General features: G+C 40.1%; 1 protein-coding gene across 3 annotated transcripts in view; it reads left to right on the top strand.

Moving 5' to 3' along the window:
* Window positions 1–401: 401 nt before the first annotated feature.
* Window positions 402–16,238, top strand: part of NKAIN3 (sodium/potassium transporting ATPase interacting 3) — a 238,934-nt gene continuing 223,097 nt past the window's right edge. The window contains exon 1 of one of the 3 annotated variants that reach the window (XM_060775383.2): window positions 402–1,023. In XM_060775383.2, coding sequence (XP_060631366.1) covers window positions 970–1,023 — 54 coding nt within the window. In that variant the 5' untranslated portion in view covers window positions 402–969. The remainder of the gene's footprint in view (window positions 1,024–16,238) is intronic. The other 2 variants (XM_060775385.2, XM_060775386.2) reach the window with 2 other exon arrangements.

The following is a 16,238-nucleotide window of genomic DNA, read 5'->3' as shown; positions in this document are numbered from 1 at the left end:
CAGTCCGCGGAATTTCAACGCTCTTCTTTAGGACTTGATGATTCTTCTGGCTGCAAGAAGGTAAGAAGCCTTCGGCGTAGGAAACGAGGAGAAAGGACAAGGCACAAAAGGTGTTTCCGCACCCAACCAAAAGGCAAAGTCCTCGAGGTTTGAACTTGGCGCGCCTTTGCGTGGCTTCCTCGCCTTCCAAAGCAAGCGAAGTTCTTTGAAGCCCCGGAGCCGGCTGGAATCTCCTTTCGGACCACTTTCAACCCAAGAGGAGACTTCCCTGCTCTCTCCTGTGGGGAAGTATTAGAGGGTGGGGGGGGGGGGCGGTTGTGAGGAGGTCTCGCCTCTCGCGGGGCGGAGCCAATGGGCTTTGAAAACGGGAGGCGCCCCTCCCCTTGGGCTCCGCCCTCGCAGGGACCCCCAGGCAGACACTCGTGGGCTCGCCGGGTCCCTCCAATTAGAGGAAGGGGCTCTGCCGCCTCTGCTGCCCCCCCTCCCCCGCCGCTTCCTCCTCCGAGGGTGAAGGCACCTGCCCGCCGCTCGCCCCCGCCTTCAGCCATTGACAATTCCGAGTCCCCCTCTCGCCCCCTCCCCTTTCCTCCGCCACCATTCACAAGTCTCATTCATTGCGCGGCGGAGCCCCACGCCCACCCGAGGCAAGGCGGCACCAGGCAGCCAGCCAGCCAGCCAGCCGAGAGGGCACGCTCTCCTCTCTCCTCCTTTCCTCTCCTCTCCGCCGCCCCGCCCGGCAAAGGGCGCAAGCATCCGCGGAAAGCTGGCCTCGGGTTGCTCTCTTTCCCGCGGCTGAGGCGGAGGGGGTCGCCTCCCTCCTCCTCCTCCTCTTCGCCTCTAACAAAGGGATTTGGCCGGCGCACGAGGCGGATGCGGTGAGAGAGGGGCTGCTTCCCCGGCAGGAGGAGGAAGGAGCGGGCAGGGAAGGCAAGGAAAAGGGGGGAAAGAAGACCCCCCCCCCCTCCCACGATGGGCTGCTGCACCGGGCGCTGCACGCTGGTCTTCCTCTGCACGCTGCAGCTGGTGAGTGGCGGCGCCTTTGCTCCCTGCCTTCCTTGCTTCCTTCCCTCCGCGTTCGGCTCCCTGTCCTCCTCCTCCTCCACGCCGGATTGTGGAGCTCCCCCTTGTGCCTTGCTTCCTTCTCCTCGCGAGCCAGAGTCCGCCCCTTCTCAGAGGTCTCTAGGGCTGAGCAGAGACTGAGCCACCTGGCGCGCCCTTCCAGCAGGAGAAGGAGCTCTGCCCCCAATTGTTCCTCCCCGGCTGGGGTGGAGAGCCGCCCCTTCACAGCTTGAGGGCCAAGGGATGGGGGTGGGAGGGGGGTTCGAGGGGTTCCGCTCCTACAACTCAATCCTTGGTGCCAGAGGGAAACCCCCTTCTCACTTATTGTAGGCATCACCAGTTTCCCCAAAGGGAAGAGCTGATTTGCCAGGTGGGAGGCATCTGTCAGAGCCCTTCCACCCCCCCCCCCCCTCATTAGTCCTCCCTTGGGGTCACTTTCGACCCATTGTGCAAGATCCCAAATCAAGGTGATTCACGTGGACCCTTTCTTTTCCCACTCTTTCTCTTTGCAGCCTCCTCAAGGGCTGCTTATCTCTCATTCTTGATCCAAGTTGCTTAGGAGAGCCTTCTCTTAATGGGGAGAGAAATCCCTCTTAAAGCAGCTGGCATGGCTCATTGGATGCCAGTTTGGCATTGTCAAGGTCTACACCAGAGATGAGCATTGACACCCCTAGGTGTCCTTAAAAAGGCACTCACTAGGAAAGCAAGCTGATCCTGTTCGAATACAAAGCAATGCCAATAGTGATGGGAGTTACTAAGCTCCTAATAGTGATGGGAGTTACTAAGAGGCCCTGTTTTTCTTTAAAGTATCCTGGTCTTCCACTTCTTTTTCCTCCTCCGTCTCCTCCTCTTCTGCCTCCTCTTCTTCCTTCTCCTTGTCCTCATCTAACTCATCCTCCTCTTGTTCTTCCTTCTCCTCCTCTTCTTCCTCCTCCTCCTTCTCTTCCTCTTCTTCCTCTTCCTTCTTGTGGTCTTCTTCCTTCCTTTCTTTGTTCCTCCTCTTCTTCCTCCTCCTCTTTTTCCTCTTCTTCCTTGTCCTCTTCTTCCTTCCTCTTCCTTCTCCTCTTACTCTTCTTTCTCTTCTTCTTGTTCTTCCTCCTCTTCCTCCTCCTCCTCCTCCTCTTTTTCACCATGAGATGTTGATGTCTTTCCATTGTGAGCAGTGACTCTGGGTTTTGCTACCATGTACTCCTCTTGTTTGTTCTTGACTTGTTCTTGATTCTGAATTCTGAAGACAATTTGAAGTATCTCTGGTGTGAGGCAGAGGTTCCCTCTCCTTCTGCATCCTGCCTAAACCAAGTATTTAGATTTTGCACAACTCAATAGACATCTCACTCATTCTATTGTCTTACCTTGACAACTGAGTATTAAAACCACTTTGTGATCAATAAGAGGTCAAGGCGTTCAGGCAGCACTTGAGGATCTGATAATGCAAGTAAGGCCTGCCTGTTCTTTTTTAAAGAAAGACTTCAAGGCTACAGGGTAAAATCTTAAGTCTCCCTGTGTGTGTTTCTCTTTCCAAACTCGCGTTTTTTTCATATGATTTTGTACTTTTGCAATATTTTAGGATTTTCTAGTTAATTTTATCCATCAGTTTCCTGAAGTCACTGATTTCTGAAATGCAGGCAGCAAAGAGGACTGCAGGAAAATAAGTATATATTTGGGGTATTCATTGAGTGAGCAAGGAGGATGTGTTGAGTGTATGACTATTGTGACTGCATGGCTAAGGCTGCAGTGCTATATACAGTCCAATTTAGGCTAGGTCCTGAATAATATGTATGCTTATAATTAAAACAAAACATACACATTGAACAGTTTTGCACATTTTTGGTTAGGGAGCTTTATGTTGTCTACAGAAACCAGTGTAACAATTCCACTGCTGGAATAATAACTCTTCGCAAGGTTGTGTTCTACAAGTATTATGCTAGAAGACCTTTGTTCTTTTAGTGGTTTGGCTGTCTGCATTATTTTGGCAAGGGGAGTAAGGTTTATATTCAATATCCACAAACAAAAGCAGTGTATTTTGGGAGCCTGTGTTGAACTAGTTGTTTGTATTCGATAATTCTGTTATGAAATCATAAACTGTAAATCTGGAAGGGGGTTGGAAGTGAGCATGTTGGTGTTCAAAATTCATGTGTTGAGTCCTTCCCAGGTGTGTATGTGTGTCTGTGTGTATGTATCTAATACACATTCCATGCTGAAAAATATAGGGGTGGCATTCCAGATGTCATTCAATTGCCACTCCCACCACTCTTCACCATTGGCTATGCTGCCTTGGTGTGCTGTAGGTTGCTATCTAACAATATCTGGAAGGCTACATGGTCCCCACTCTTGCCATACTAAATGGATAAGCTTAATTTTTTTTAGTGGGGTGAGACAAATTTCAAGAACTATTCTTCCATAAGATTTCACTGTCAGTTCCTTTTGCCTAACAATAATTAATTCTGCATATTAAAACATGTATCATAGTTTGTGTTTAAGTAATTTAGCATTTTAGAAATTTATAGTTGCATGCAACTAATCATTCTGAATGCAAGGAATAAGGAAAGCATAAGGTGGCTTTTCTGATTTATGTACTAGGTGAATGTAATGGCAGTCCCCTTTCCTTCCTGCCTCCTATGTTTTGGAGAATTATGATCTTTGGAAAGGCATGACCTTTTTAGAAATCATAACCTTTTGGAAAAATGATGCCATAACCTTTTGAGAAATGGAAATCTCCATAATCTTTTTGGAAAATGGCATTCACCACCATTTGGGAATTGCAGGAATTTCCCTGAGAAAAGGGAAATTATGGGGTAATTATGTTTTTCAGCTGTTAAACTGATATTTGTCGATATCTCTTTGAACTGTTAGGGACAAAGATATGCCAACGCACAAAAACATATATAGATATATAGATAGCAGAGTTTCAGAAGTGTTCTTTTAGTTGCCCCCCAAAAATTTACCCTCCTTTAAAATATGTTGGTTTAAATCATGCTCTCAAGAGACAAGAAGCAGGTCAACCTCTTTAAAAGTAACAGTTGGTTTACTCTCAAACTTCATGTATTCAGCATACAGGTATATTGCATCTCAGTCCAGTTACAGATAGGATTTGAACTGTTTTCTCTGTGTAGGTAACACAGGACATATTTCTCATAATCAACAGTACCAGCTAAAGCATCTCTCTGTTCCGAGTGTCTAATAGAGCCTGAAAGTCCAATGGAGTCTGCTTCTAATGGTGTCTGAAAGCATACTGTTTCTAAAATGGAGTCTGAGTCCTGAACAGTCCCTGTTCTGATCACATGGTATGCAGCCCTCCCACAACATAAAGGAAAACTGCATACAAATATACACATATACAATGCAGTAAGCAGTCTGGATTATCTACATAACAAATAACTAGTGGAGGCTTGAAGAAGGTCACTGTGTCCAACACTGTGTTGCAGTGGTCTTCTGCTGTGATATGGGGCCTACCTGTTCCCCATCACTTGTACTGACATCAGCTGAGGCAATGGGAACGCTGGAAAGGAAGGGGATTTCCTCTTCTTCTCCTTCCCCATTTCTAGGTATCTCATTATTCTGACTGATGTCAAAGCAAATGATGGGGAATGAGTAGGTCCAGTGTCATGGCTGGAACTGCCCTGGCATGGGGGCGGAGGAGGATAGTTAAAGTGCCTGCCCAGGAGCACTGAAATGCATTCAGCACCATTGGGTTGTGGGGACTTCCTCCTGCCTCTGCAACAGCTGGGGATTCCTTGTGGGCACTCTTTTCAATGTTGATCCAGCATGCTGGATTGCCCCCCCTCCCCAAAAGGTTCAGTGTAGATGTGCTCCTTGACAAGAGAGAGTGTCTTAGCATATAGAGAGAACCAATTGTGAAAATAGTTGGCCACCATAAGCATTTTCATGATTTGAAACGTTTTTATGAAATACTTATTTGTGCAGAAATCTTGGGTTTTGAGTACATTTTTGTGCACAAGAAATCTTTGTGTTCTTGTGCAAACCCATCCCATTACAAAAGTGCAAACAATCAAAAATCAACAAGAAATCAAAAATCAACAAGAAAACTTTTGAAAACAATTTTGCATGCAAGAAGGAAATGGCCAAAGAGTTATATCCTGCTATAGATCCAAAGCCTTTCTCTGTTCATACTCTCCTTTTGAACCCCTGCTGTGGTTGGAGGAAAATCAGCAGCAGATTTTCACTACCTCAGAGAACAAACATCTGGAAGTGGACCTCCCATGCTTTTTGGTGGACCTCCCATCCTGCTTTTAGTCATCAGCCAATCTTTTTTTTTTTGGGGGGGGGGGGGGAGAAAGGGAGTGGGAATTCATTTCTATGAACCCATTACACTTAGGAGGCATAGAAGGTCCACATTTACAAAAACATGGCTTTAGAACAGACTTAAGGATATTTTATTAAATTCCATGGGATTACTACAGAGTGACTACTAAAGTGATGGGAGTTCATCATTTCTATATCACTGAGGTCTGCCTCTAGCTGTGAAATTCTTTGAAATCATGTGGGTTTGCCAATATTATAACAATATAAAATACTTGTGTTGGAGTCTCTTGCTATATCTAGACCAGTGTTTCAGAACTTATTATAAGGTAGTTGTTGCTTGCAGAGTCTTCTACATTCTTTCAGTCTCCATCTAATTATTCAAGCTGTTTTCTTCATTTTTTTTGTAATTTTGACAAATTACATAATATTTGAAAAAATAATTAATGTTTACAACAGTTAGCAAAGTGCCGAATAGAGTAGTTGTGTTTAAGGATCACACCTGAGGCCCATGAACCGGATGGGATTGCTACAGAAGACCATTTGGACTTTATAGTGTATTAGCATATGGACAATGTTTTTTTTTTTTTTTACAATGCAGACCAGAAGTAGCTCTTCCAGGTGCTGCTTCTTGAACTTGGGGCTTTGAAGTTATATCTTGAGCAGACAGAATGGGAAACAATTACTTAGACAGCAGGAGATGTTGTTAGCTATAGTTAATTGACAGGGTCACCAGACTGCTGTCCTCCAGATGTTTTAGAACATCTGTTGGCTCTCCACATTTCTGGTTTGAACTTTTGTGGATTTTATTATTTATGAATCTGATTAATGTGGTCTCTCTAAGAATAGCCAGATCCTGTAGGACAATTCTTTATAATTGTTTAGAGAGTATATAATAAAAATTATGTCCTCTCATTTTTACCACTTTTGTGGAGGTCTTGTGTCCTTAACCCCAGTGAATTTGAAGGGGTGGAGGACCTGACTACTTCTCCCATAAACCCAAGCAAGATCCTTTGGGGTTTAATCTATTATTTTGTTTTTCTACATGAGTTCTTCTCATATCATGCTCATAAGCCACAATAATAACTGGAACATAAAAAATGCAAATATGATAGTCTTCTGTGGAATCACTAAAGTTTCAGTTGATTATGAAAATTTTCCTTTCACACTGGTTTTTAACTCAGGTAAAGATCTATCTGTTACGGTAATACTCCTATTTTCCAAACTTATTCCTTCCACTGGTATAAGAAGGAGAATAAAATAAAAATAGCTGGACATTTTAAAAATCTAGAATTAACTTAACTTTGAAGGTTATTGCAGAAATATTTGCTATTCTGCTGGATCTCCTCACAACAATAAAAGTTAGAAATAGTATTGAATCTGAATAGCCACCATAATAGATACTAGACTGCATATAAAATAATACCTAAGCATGCTGTATTTTATAATGGGGCTATGAAATGATGAAATAACCTTAAAACCCAGTGCTAACACTGAGATTAATAATATTCACAGTAGGAGTACATTGTAAAACACCATCGTATTTTAGCTACTGCCAATTTTGGTGGCACATGTTGCATTTTTAAAAATAAGGTGGTAGTATTTGTTGAGTTTGAAACTAATCCTTGTAGTAGATTTCAGCCGAAAAGCCAATGCTGTTCTGTTCTGATCTATTCTATTTACCCTATTTATACCCTGCCTTTCTCAACCCCAAAGGGAACTCAAAGTGGCTTACATATAGGCAATTATTCAGTGCCTTAAAACAAACATACAATTAAAATAAACATTTAAATTAAAATTAATATATATTTAGATACTCAAGTAATGATAGTGGGTTTTGCTTTTCTTTTGGGGGATTATAATCAGTGGTATTTATTTATTTATCATATCAGAAGTGAACCAAGGGTACAGTTATAATGTATTTTTAAAAACACAGAGTTTAAAAACTTGGCATTGTACTAAATTTTCTTTGATCAGTAGCTGGTCACTGGGAGTGCCCCTGGTGTTTCTGTAAGAAGGTCCTGCCTTGTGCATATGGCAGGGCTCAGGCTGCATTGGAGTAAGTGGTCTGTGGTTTGCTCTTTTCCACACTTGCATGTCGTGGACTCCACTTTGTGGCCCCATTTCTTAAGGTTGGCTCTGCATTTCGTGGTGCCAGAGCACAGTCTGTTCAGCACCTTCCAAGTTGCCCAGTCTTCTGTGTGCCCAGGAGGAAGTCTCTCATTTGGTATCAGCCATGGCTTGAGGTGATGTGATGGTGATGTGATGGTTGGTAACCTAAATTTCCATCAGGAATCAAATGTGCATAAAACACAGTTTACCAAGTGGCACCAGACTTTGCTGTCATTACTAGAAATTTGTTCTCTTCCCTGCCAACACCATTTTTTCTTAATGATTTTAAAAACTTGTGTATTGAATTATAACACAATCACCATCCTTGCTAACTCCAGTGATGTGATGAATATGAGCTAAACATATTAAAAATTAGCCCCAGCTTGACTAGAAAATAACAGCATTTTTAGAAATTATATGTCAGTCTGTTTCATTTTTTTCTCAGAATTATGTCTGATTGGTGCAGAAGCATAAAAGCCAAATTGAATGTCACATTAAACTCGCAGCTGCCACCCGAAACTACAACTACATCTGCTTCCTTTCACTTCTCATAAAGATTAGTATTTTCTGTAATGTCAATATAAACCTTGTTCTCCCTTTCCATAGCATAGCTTGTCATCACGTGGAATGCTGTACTACGTTGGTTGTACTACGTGTTGCAGAAGTAGGTGAAGGAAACTGATGCATAACTGAACTGTTGGTAGTGGCAACATGTGTAATGTATCGCTTGTAGTGGTGGTGCAATATGTTATCTTTTATTTTAAAATCATGTCTATCACTTTAAATAAAAAATAAATGAAATAATTGATATCTTTTGCATTTCAAACTTATTTCAAACTTCTTCTTTGTAAATTCTGTTGTGGATTGGAAGGCATGATCAGAACTTGTGGGTATTGTGTAACAAGTCCCATTAACAGTTAAAAGGAGAAAACTGCTGCATAGGATAGTTCTACGTTTGGAAGCCCAACCAAGAGTAAAGAATAGGCAAAAAAGAAGTCAGTGGAAAAAAAAAATCAAACTAGGAATTATTTAAGAGGTTAAAGAGAATTGTGCATAAACTAAATATCCAAGAAGAAGCAAATGGAAAAGGATGTTGGATTTTCTGGTTTTGAAAGCTCAAGAATATTAATATGGGAGTAAGCTAAGAAGACCTTTCCTGGGACGTGGGTTGTCTTTCTAGCCAGCTGTTATTTTGTAATCACGTCTATCTTTCTCTCCAGTCCAGGTTCTGTGACAAACACTGATTAGGTAGAGAGAAATTCTTATTTTCATTTTCCCTGTCATATGGAGAAGAAAACACAGCACAAGCCTCTTTGGAGCAATAGAAGAAATTCATCTTGTTTCCAGATCTGTTTTATTTTTAGTACTTTGAGGTGAGATGTTTCCATAAGCTGTCATCTTACTCTATTTTGGGTGTGTGTTATGTTAAGAAATGCTGTAAGTTACTTTGCAAAGCCAGTTTGCAAAGCAAAGTGAGAAGTAAATAATGAAATGAATGACAGTGCTAATAAATGAGGGGTCAGGGTATCACAAACAGGTCTAGGTAGCTGTTGCCAGGGAGACAGAAATGTTGGGGAAAGAGTTGGTTAATATGTAGGACACTGGGCAAGAAAAGAATGAGGTGTGTTAAGATGGAATAGAAGAGGGAAAGGGTTTCTGAATCTATGTGGACTAGATCTGTAGAGGTGGAAGTGGTGATTCATTTCTAGAAGCAAACAGTGGAATTTGGAGGTCAAGTTGTACTTTCAAAGTAGTTAGAAGCTAAATGGCTGTATGAAGTGGGGAATATGACAGCCTGCAATCAGATAGATCAGCAGTGAAGAACCATCTTGTTGTGGTGCTTCAGTAATGTGGCACCAAAGAGGTGTAAAGCATCAACACATTGCATAAGAAGAAGTATGGTATTTTGAAACCACCACAGTGAGATAACTTGGTTTCTCATATACAGTTGCATAATGCCTCAGTATTTCCTATTGGTTAAAATTCTTATCCTAGATAATGCAGCTGGATTGTGGCCCTACACTTAAGGACAGAACACACAGATTGCTGCACACAATCCTATCTAGTCTGCACATCAGTTCCAAAGTATCCAATGCTATATCATTGAGGAGTCTACAGGCTAAACATGAGTACATATTTAGCCTTGTTCTCTATCAATTAACACATGATCTTTTAAAACATGTCAATACAAATGAGAAAAGATTTTGCACTCATATGCAGAAACCTAGCCTCTTCTCTCATTCGGCCATAGGTTGGAATATGTTAAGTTAAAACATCAGGAGACGGTTTCAGCTCTTTTGAACTTTCTCTAAATCACAGCTCAATAGAATTTCAGGAGGAATCTCCTGTGTTTCTTCTTTGTCAGAGCACAAGGAGAGCATGGGCCTGTGGTGATTGGATTGCCAGATGCTGGGTCTTTCCTATTACAGAGGTACACATCCTATTGCTGCTTCCTGCCTTTCAGCTGTCGTTCATAAATCAGGGATTATACTGTCAAGAAGTGACACTAGACTTTTATTGAGAAGTAGACATTTGGGTTGCTGAACAACCAGCACACTTTATCTGCTGATGAAAACACGGAATTGGCGTCCAGGGGGCAAAACTAGGAGACTCTATTTTGTCTTTCAGATCTTAGAGCCTGAGCAAGCTAATATAGGGATATGTGATTTCTCAAATATTCAAATCTGGTTTTTCAAGGAAAATGCACAGCTGATGCACAAGTTTTAGCTGTACAAAACACATTTAGCCAGCCAGAAGCATGCTGAAGCTGAAAACATGAGATTTCAATGGGAAATTCACCCCATCCAGGCTGGGCTTAATCCCTGTTCCCTGATCTGCTGTTTGACTAATCATGAGTTTCTTGTCTGAATCAAACTGATGGGGCTCAGGGAGCATGTTTTAAACTGGGGGCCACATCACAGCTTCTTGTAAGCAGGATGTGACTATTCCTTATTGCAGGGAGGCAGTCAATACAGATATACTTTCATTAGAAAAGTAAATGTGTTCCTTCATTAGCAGGAACTTTGATAGTAAAGACAGAAATTCTTGAGAAAATGCATCTGGAAAGAATAGATATAGGTTTCTATGCCACTAAAAACAGCTACAGTTCAGAATGTTTCAATTTTTACGAAATTCAAATTAACAATAACAACATGAACATATAAACTAAGTATCTGGGTTAGGTAAACATTGTATAGTAAACCAAAACATTTTGAACATTCTAGAGACTACTTGAAAGCTTCTTCCAAAATGCATCCAAAATTACTTTTTATTTCACAAGCCTCCTGTTTTCTTATTACTTCCACTTTATAGATGTATCTTTCTTTAAGATGCTGGCACTAGCGGGTGAGGCAAGCTTTCCCTCTTTCTGTTTTGCTGTTCATGTATACTTGGATTCTTGAGCCAGGTCCTGTTTACCTTGTCTGTTGGCAGGCACACACAGCTATGGCAGGATTAGCTGAAGTAGAATCCTGCTCTTCAACAGCTCAAGCTTTATTGTGTGGTGTGCTACAGAAACATTGTGAAACACTAAAAACACTAAAAATGTGTTTCTCCAGCCCTCCTTTACTACCCTCCCTGATGCTGCTAAAAACTCAATTCAGATAGATAAAAAGACAAAGAGGAAACAGAACCAGTATGCATAAAAACATTTCGTAAAAAGGAATTTCTTGACAGAGGCTTTGTTAACTGAGGGATGCCTTTACTCCAATTAGCCAACCCCTTCTGGCTGCTTTATTTCGCCAAGCTTAACAAGTGGACAAGATCCTTGGAGAGATGAGAGCACATGTAGCTCTCATCTACCCAAGGATCTTGTCCACAAAGTGAAAGGTACCCATTAACCTGGGACAAGCAGGATCCAAGATTGCATCCACTAGAGCTATATCAGCCAGATCATCCAAATTGGATCATATCCAAGCAAATCCAAATTTATCCAAAATATCATGCAGACTCTTCACAGCGGGCTTCCATACAAAATGATTTTGTGTGCAGAACATAAAAAGCTCCTGACCATTTCAGACAATTCTGCTGGATGATACTGTGCACACACAATGGTGTTGTAGAAGAATGAATTATTTGTTGCTATCACTGGCACAGAGCAAGTTGTAACGTGTTTGATTGGTTTCGTTTTAGTTTGTCCACTAACAATTCTATGTTTCAGGTGTAATAGATTTTCCTGGTCTTAAGCTCATAGATATCCCTGTGCTTTGCCAACCTTTCATGTAGTTGAAGAACTTTTGGTATTTGCGTTACCAAGGATGGAAGAAATGACACTTGAGGATTTGATTTATCAGAGGCCTGTAGTTTTCTTTTGGTCTTGACATTCTGATTGAAACATACAATCAGAATAGTAAAACAGGACCCCTCGGTGGTGCAATGGATTAAACTTTGTGTCGGCAGGACTGCAGACTGAAAGGTCAGCAGTTCAAATCTGGGGAGCAGAGTGAGCTCCTGCCTGTCAGCACCAGCTTCTCATGTGGGACATGATGGTAAAACATCTGAGTGTCCCCTGGGCAACATCCTTGCAGATGGCCAAGTCTCTCACACCAGAAGCGACTTGCAGTTTCTCACGTTGCTCTTGACATGAACAAAAAAGAATAGTAAAACAATTGAGACACAATTACTGTGGGGCAATACGTTGCCTCATTTTATTCTCCCAGCATTTTCTTTGCCTGTATAATTAAAAATGTAATTCCTGTGGATGCAAAGCAGGTTCCATATCTATATATCAATATTCTCTCTTAAGAGGTCAGTTTCCTCCCACAACACCAGAGTTCTGATCAAAAATCTAAGGCCACTGAGTCTGGTTTTTTTAAAACCCTGTTTTCAGCAATTCTGCTATAGTCTTGACAAAGTGGGAGAAATTTCAAAAGGTGTCAGTGGAACCATGAATAAGTAGAAAGCATAGCAGCTCTTTAACTTTACCCCTTCTGAAGGAATATAATTACCACTAGAATTGTCCCAAACATTTTATAGGGAAAAAGACATCATGGAAGTTTGTTAAAATGCACTGTGAAATTCCACTGAGATATGAAATAGTTTCCACAATAATGAAAACCTATTGGCACTAAAATTGAACTATATTCCTTTTGAGACTTTGATGGAGGAAAAGATTTTCAAACTTGGTGGTGATTATTTCTTAAAGTATAGTATATACGAATACAGCAATATCTAACACAATTTCTTCTGGTTCTGGTTTACAATTTGATACATACAGTAGCTGGAGATTATTTACTTTTTTCCACATCTGCTCAGTACAGGGCTGAAATTTTTCTCCCACAATAGTTTTTCAATAAAATGTGTTTAACATATGCAAGTTCACAGAAAAGGGACCAATTTCCTTGATGATCTTCAGAAGCTGATAATATGTTAATTAAACCTCTTTTATTCTTGAAAGAAAGCTACCTCGTGTCCTATGTTAGGGGAAAATATTATATACATATCAAATGGAGGTGAACATAGCTTGCAGTATTCAGCAATGGGCACCAGTCTTCCAGCTGAGGTCTATCCAAAGCACAATAAAGTGCTATTTCTTTTGATGTAGACATTATATATTTAAAAAGTAGTCAAACTTTTACATTAAAGTTTGAACTGGCCAGTCAAGAGTCATGTCAGCAAAGTGTTACAATGACCCTCTACCACTGCCAGTAAATGGTCATTTAAACCATTCAGGATAAAAAAAACCCCAATGTTTGTATCTAATATCTATTGTGACCATGAACCCATTGTGCTACAACAATATAGAATTATCATTCTATTTAAACAGCCATGGTTTTGTCCTATGGAATCTGCTCCCTCATTTGGCAATTATAACTTTCCTGTTACTCACTGACAGTAAGTATCACAGAGAATCATGAAGCAATTTCAAGGTGCAGTTTGTCATCTCCATTCTGTATTACCTTACTTTAAAAAAAATCAATAATCTTGAATGGAGAGCTCAGTCTGTGTTCTTTACCTCTCCATCCTGGTTTAAATATGAAGTGAAAATTCCACATGGCACAGATTGACTAAAGTTGTGTATTTCTATATGTCAATTAAAATGATACTAGTGAACACTTGACACTGTTACCATGAACTCTTGTGCCTGTCTGTTCTTCTATGCTATGTGTATATACACACACATATACCCATACACACTCTCCAAATGAAAAACAAGATGTCAGGGAGAAAAGTCCTAACTTTATTCAGAGTAATCCTTGGGATGTAGATGAATATTCATCCATGTGAGACTTTACTTTTGTTATGAAATCCTTAAGTCAGGAATTAGGTTTTCCTCCTTGTTTTTTTTTTTGTGATAATCCAATCTTACTTTTATTTTATAACATGGAAATTGAAGAAAATAATGTTTCTTGTATGTTCCCTCTCATAAAATAAATATTACTTCATGTGTGTTTATAAAATAATTTTGCCATTGAATAATTCACATCATTGAGGAAGTCCTGTTTTATATATTAGAAAAGTTGACAAAGATTTTAAAAAGTGTGACTATTTTAAGGATATCAGTGTCATCCACTTCCCACAGCCTGAAATATAAATGATTAAATTTCAAAGAAATATAAAGAGAATTTTAAGTCAGTATAAGGAGAACTGACTGTGTTTGTATTTTGGTTCTTGGGTATCTAAAATTAACCTAAGAATTTTTAAAGAAAATGCCTCCAGCAATGGATCTTGTGAGAAGACCATGTAATTTTCCTAGTCCCAATAAAGATAGTTGCAATCATGACACATTATGTTACATATAGCTTAGCTGTAGCTAACAAAAGTCCCCTTTATTTTAATGGAATTTATAGCAGAATCCTATAAACGTCAACTTTGAAGAAAGCACCATTGAACTGAGACTTACTCCCAGAACAAAAGTAGATTGTAGTGTTAGCCATACAAGTTTCTTTCCACTCTGTAGCAAAAAAATAAAAATAAAATAAATTTTAGTACCCGACAAGTGTTATTAAGTCCTTTGAATGTTTCTAAAAATGTAACAATTGTATTGTCAAAGGCTTTCATGGCTGGAATCACTGGTTGTTGTTGGTTTTTCAGGCTATATGGCCATGTTCTAGAAGCATTCCCTCCTGATGTTTATATATTTACCCGACCCTCTAAAATTGTTTTTGATACATAAGAATTTATGCTGAAAACGCAAATTAACACATCCTGGAGCAACGGGGAGATGTTTTCCAAACGTCATGAGACTGTGGCCCAGTTCATCAATTGCTTATTCATGAGCAGTTTCATTAAATTGAGATTGAGAGATAATGTTGCATGAAGTTTAGCAATGTTAATAGCATTCATACTGCTGAAGAACTCAACTGGGAGATGTCTGAGATAACAGATTATCCCCTCCCCAATAATAATAATTGCATCTGTTCTCATTCATTCCTTTTATCTCTTTGGCTTATTTATAAATAGGTCTTCTCTTCACTGGTTGCTTGAGGCAATATCCAAAATAGTGTTTGAAAGGACATGCAAACAACATATTTTTTTGTAAGACTATAACTGGAAGATATCGGTGTTCTTGTGCAGCCATCTAACTTATAACCAGTACCATCAGATATGTGACTGGGGTTTTGTGTTGTTAAAGTTCAAGATTTAGAATATCTATTCTTATTCCTTGATACATTTTAGATTAAAGGCTTGGACAGGAATACTAATGTTGTATTCATGTTTAATCTATAAACTTTATAAGACATGAGAGTATTTTTTTAAAATCAAAGATCCACTGTAGAACTCTTCCTTCGATGAAAAATGCACCATGCAGTATTTCAAAGTCTAACAATATATTATGGGATTTACTGGGTAGACTAAAGTTCATTTCATCAGAGGCACAAACTGGCAAGTAAGTTTATTTATTTATTTATTTATTTATTTACGACATTTCTTTCCCACCTTTCTCACCCCGGAGGGTACTCAAGGTGGCTTTACATACAGGCAACAATTCAATGCCCTAAAACACAATGTATACTTAAATAAATATTAAAATAGAAAAAAATAAAAATAAAATTTTTAAAATAAAATATTTAAAAACAATACATTCAGAGTTAAACCCGTAATCCACGAGCGTAATCTGGGCCATTCCAATGGTCATTGCACTTTGTTCCAAGTCTGTCTATTGCACAAGTTCTCTAAGGCTTGGTCACAAAGCCATGCTTTCATTCAGAAGGGAGATGGCTGATCTAATATCGCTGGGGAGGGAGTTCCACAGCAGAGGGGCCACCGCTGAGAAGGCCCTATCTCTTGTCTCAGCCAATCACACCTGTGAGGGAGGGAGGAACGGGAGCAGGGCCTCCTCAGATGTTCATATACCTGTAGTTGCTATGGAAGAATGTAAACAGTGTGGTCAGATTGCATGCAATTTATTTCTAGTCTTCTTATTACCATGTTTACAATAATGGTAATGAATAAACAAATAATATTTACATTTGTGCTCATTTTTGTTGTAACTGACTAAGCATGAATGAGTATTTTGGATTGTTTTGTGAACCATAGCTATTGATTTCCAGAAATCAAGAACTGGTACCAAAGTTATCTGGTTTGGTTAATCAAGATGGATTACTACTCAAACTCTGTTAAGAATAGGCTTGTATCTTAGGAGTCTTATGTACTGGGTAGTTTAGCCTGGTGGGACATGAAAAGCCTCCCAGAGGATGGTAACACATCCGGGAATCCCCTGGGCAACATCTCTGCAGACGGCCAATTCTCTCAAACCAGAAGTAACTTGCAGTTTCTCAAGATGCTTCTGACATGATAAAAAAGAAAAAAGTTTAGCCTGGTGGATATATGCCATGGATCTGGCACTTTCATGCTGAGTTCAGGGC

Source organism: Anolis sagrei, chromosome 4 (assembly GCF_037176765.1).
Source record: "Anolis sagrei isolate rAnoSag1 chromosome 4, rAnoSag1.mat, whole genome shotgun sequence".
NCBI lineage: Eukaryota > Metazoa > Chordata > Lepidosauria > Squamata > Dactyloidae > Anolis > Anolis sagrei.
The sequence above is the reverse complement of the archived record's forward strand: the minus strand, read 5'-3'. Positions and strand labels throughout refer to the sequence as shown.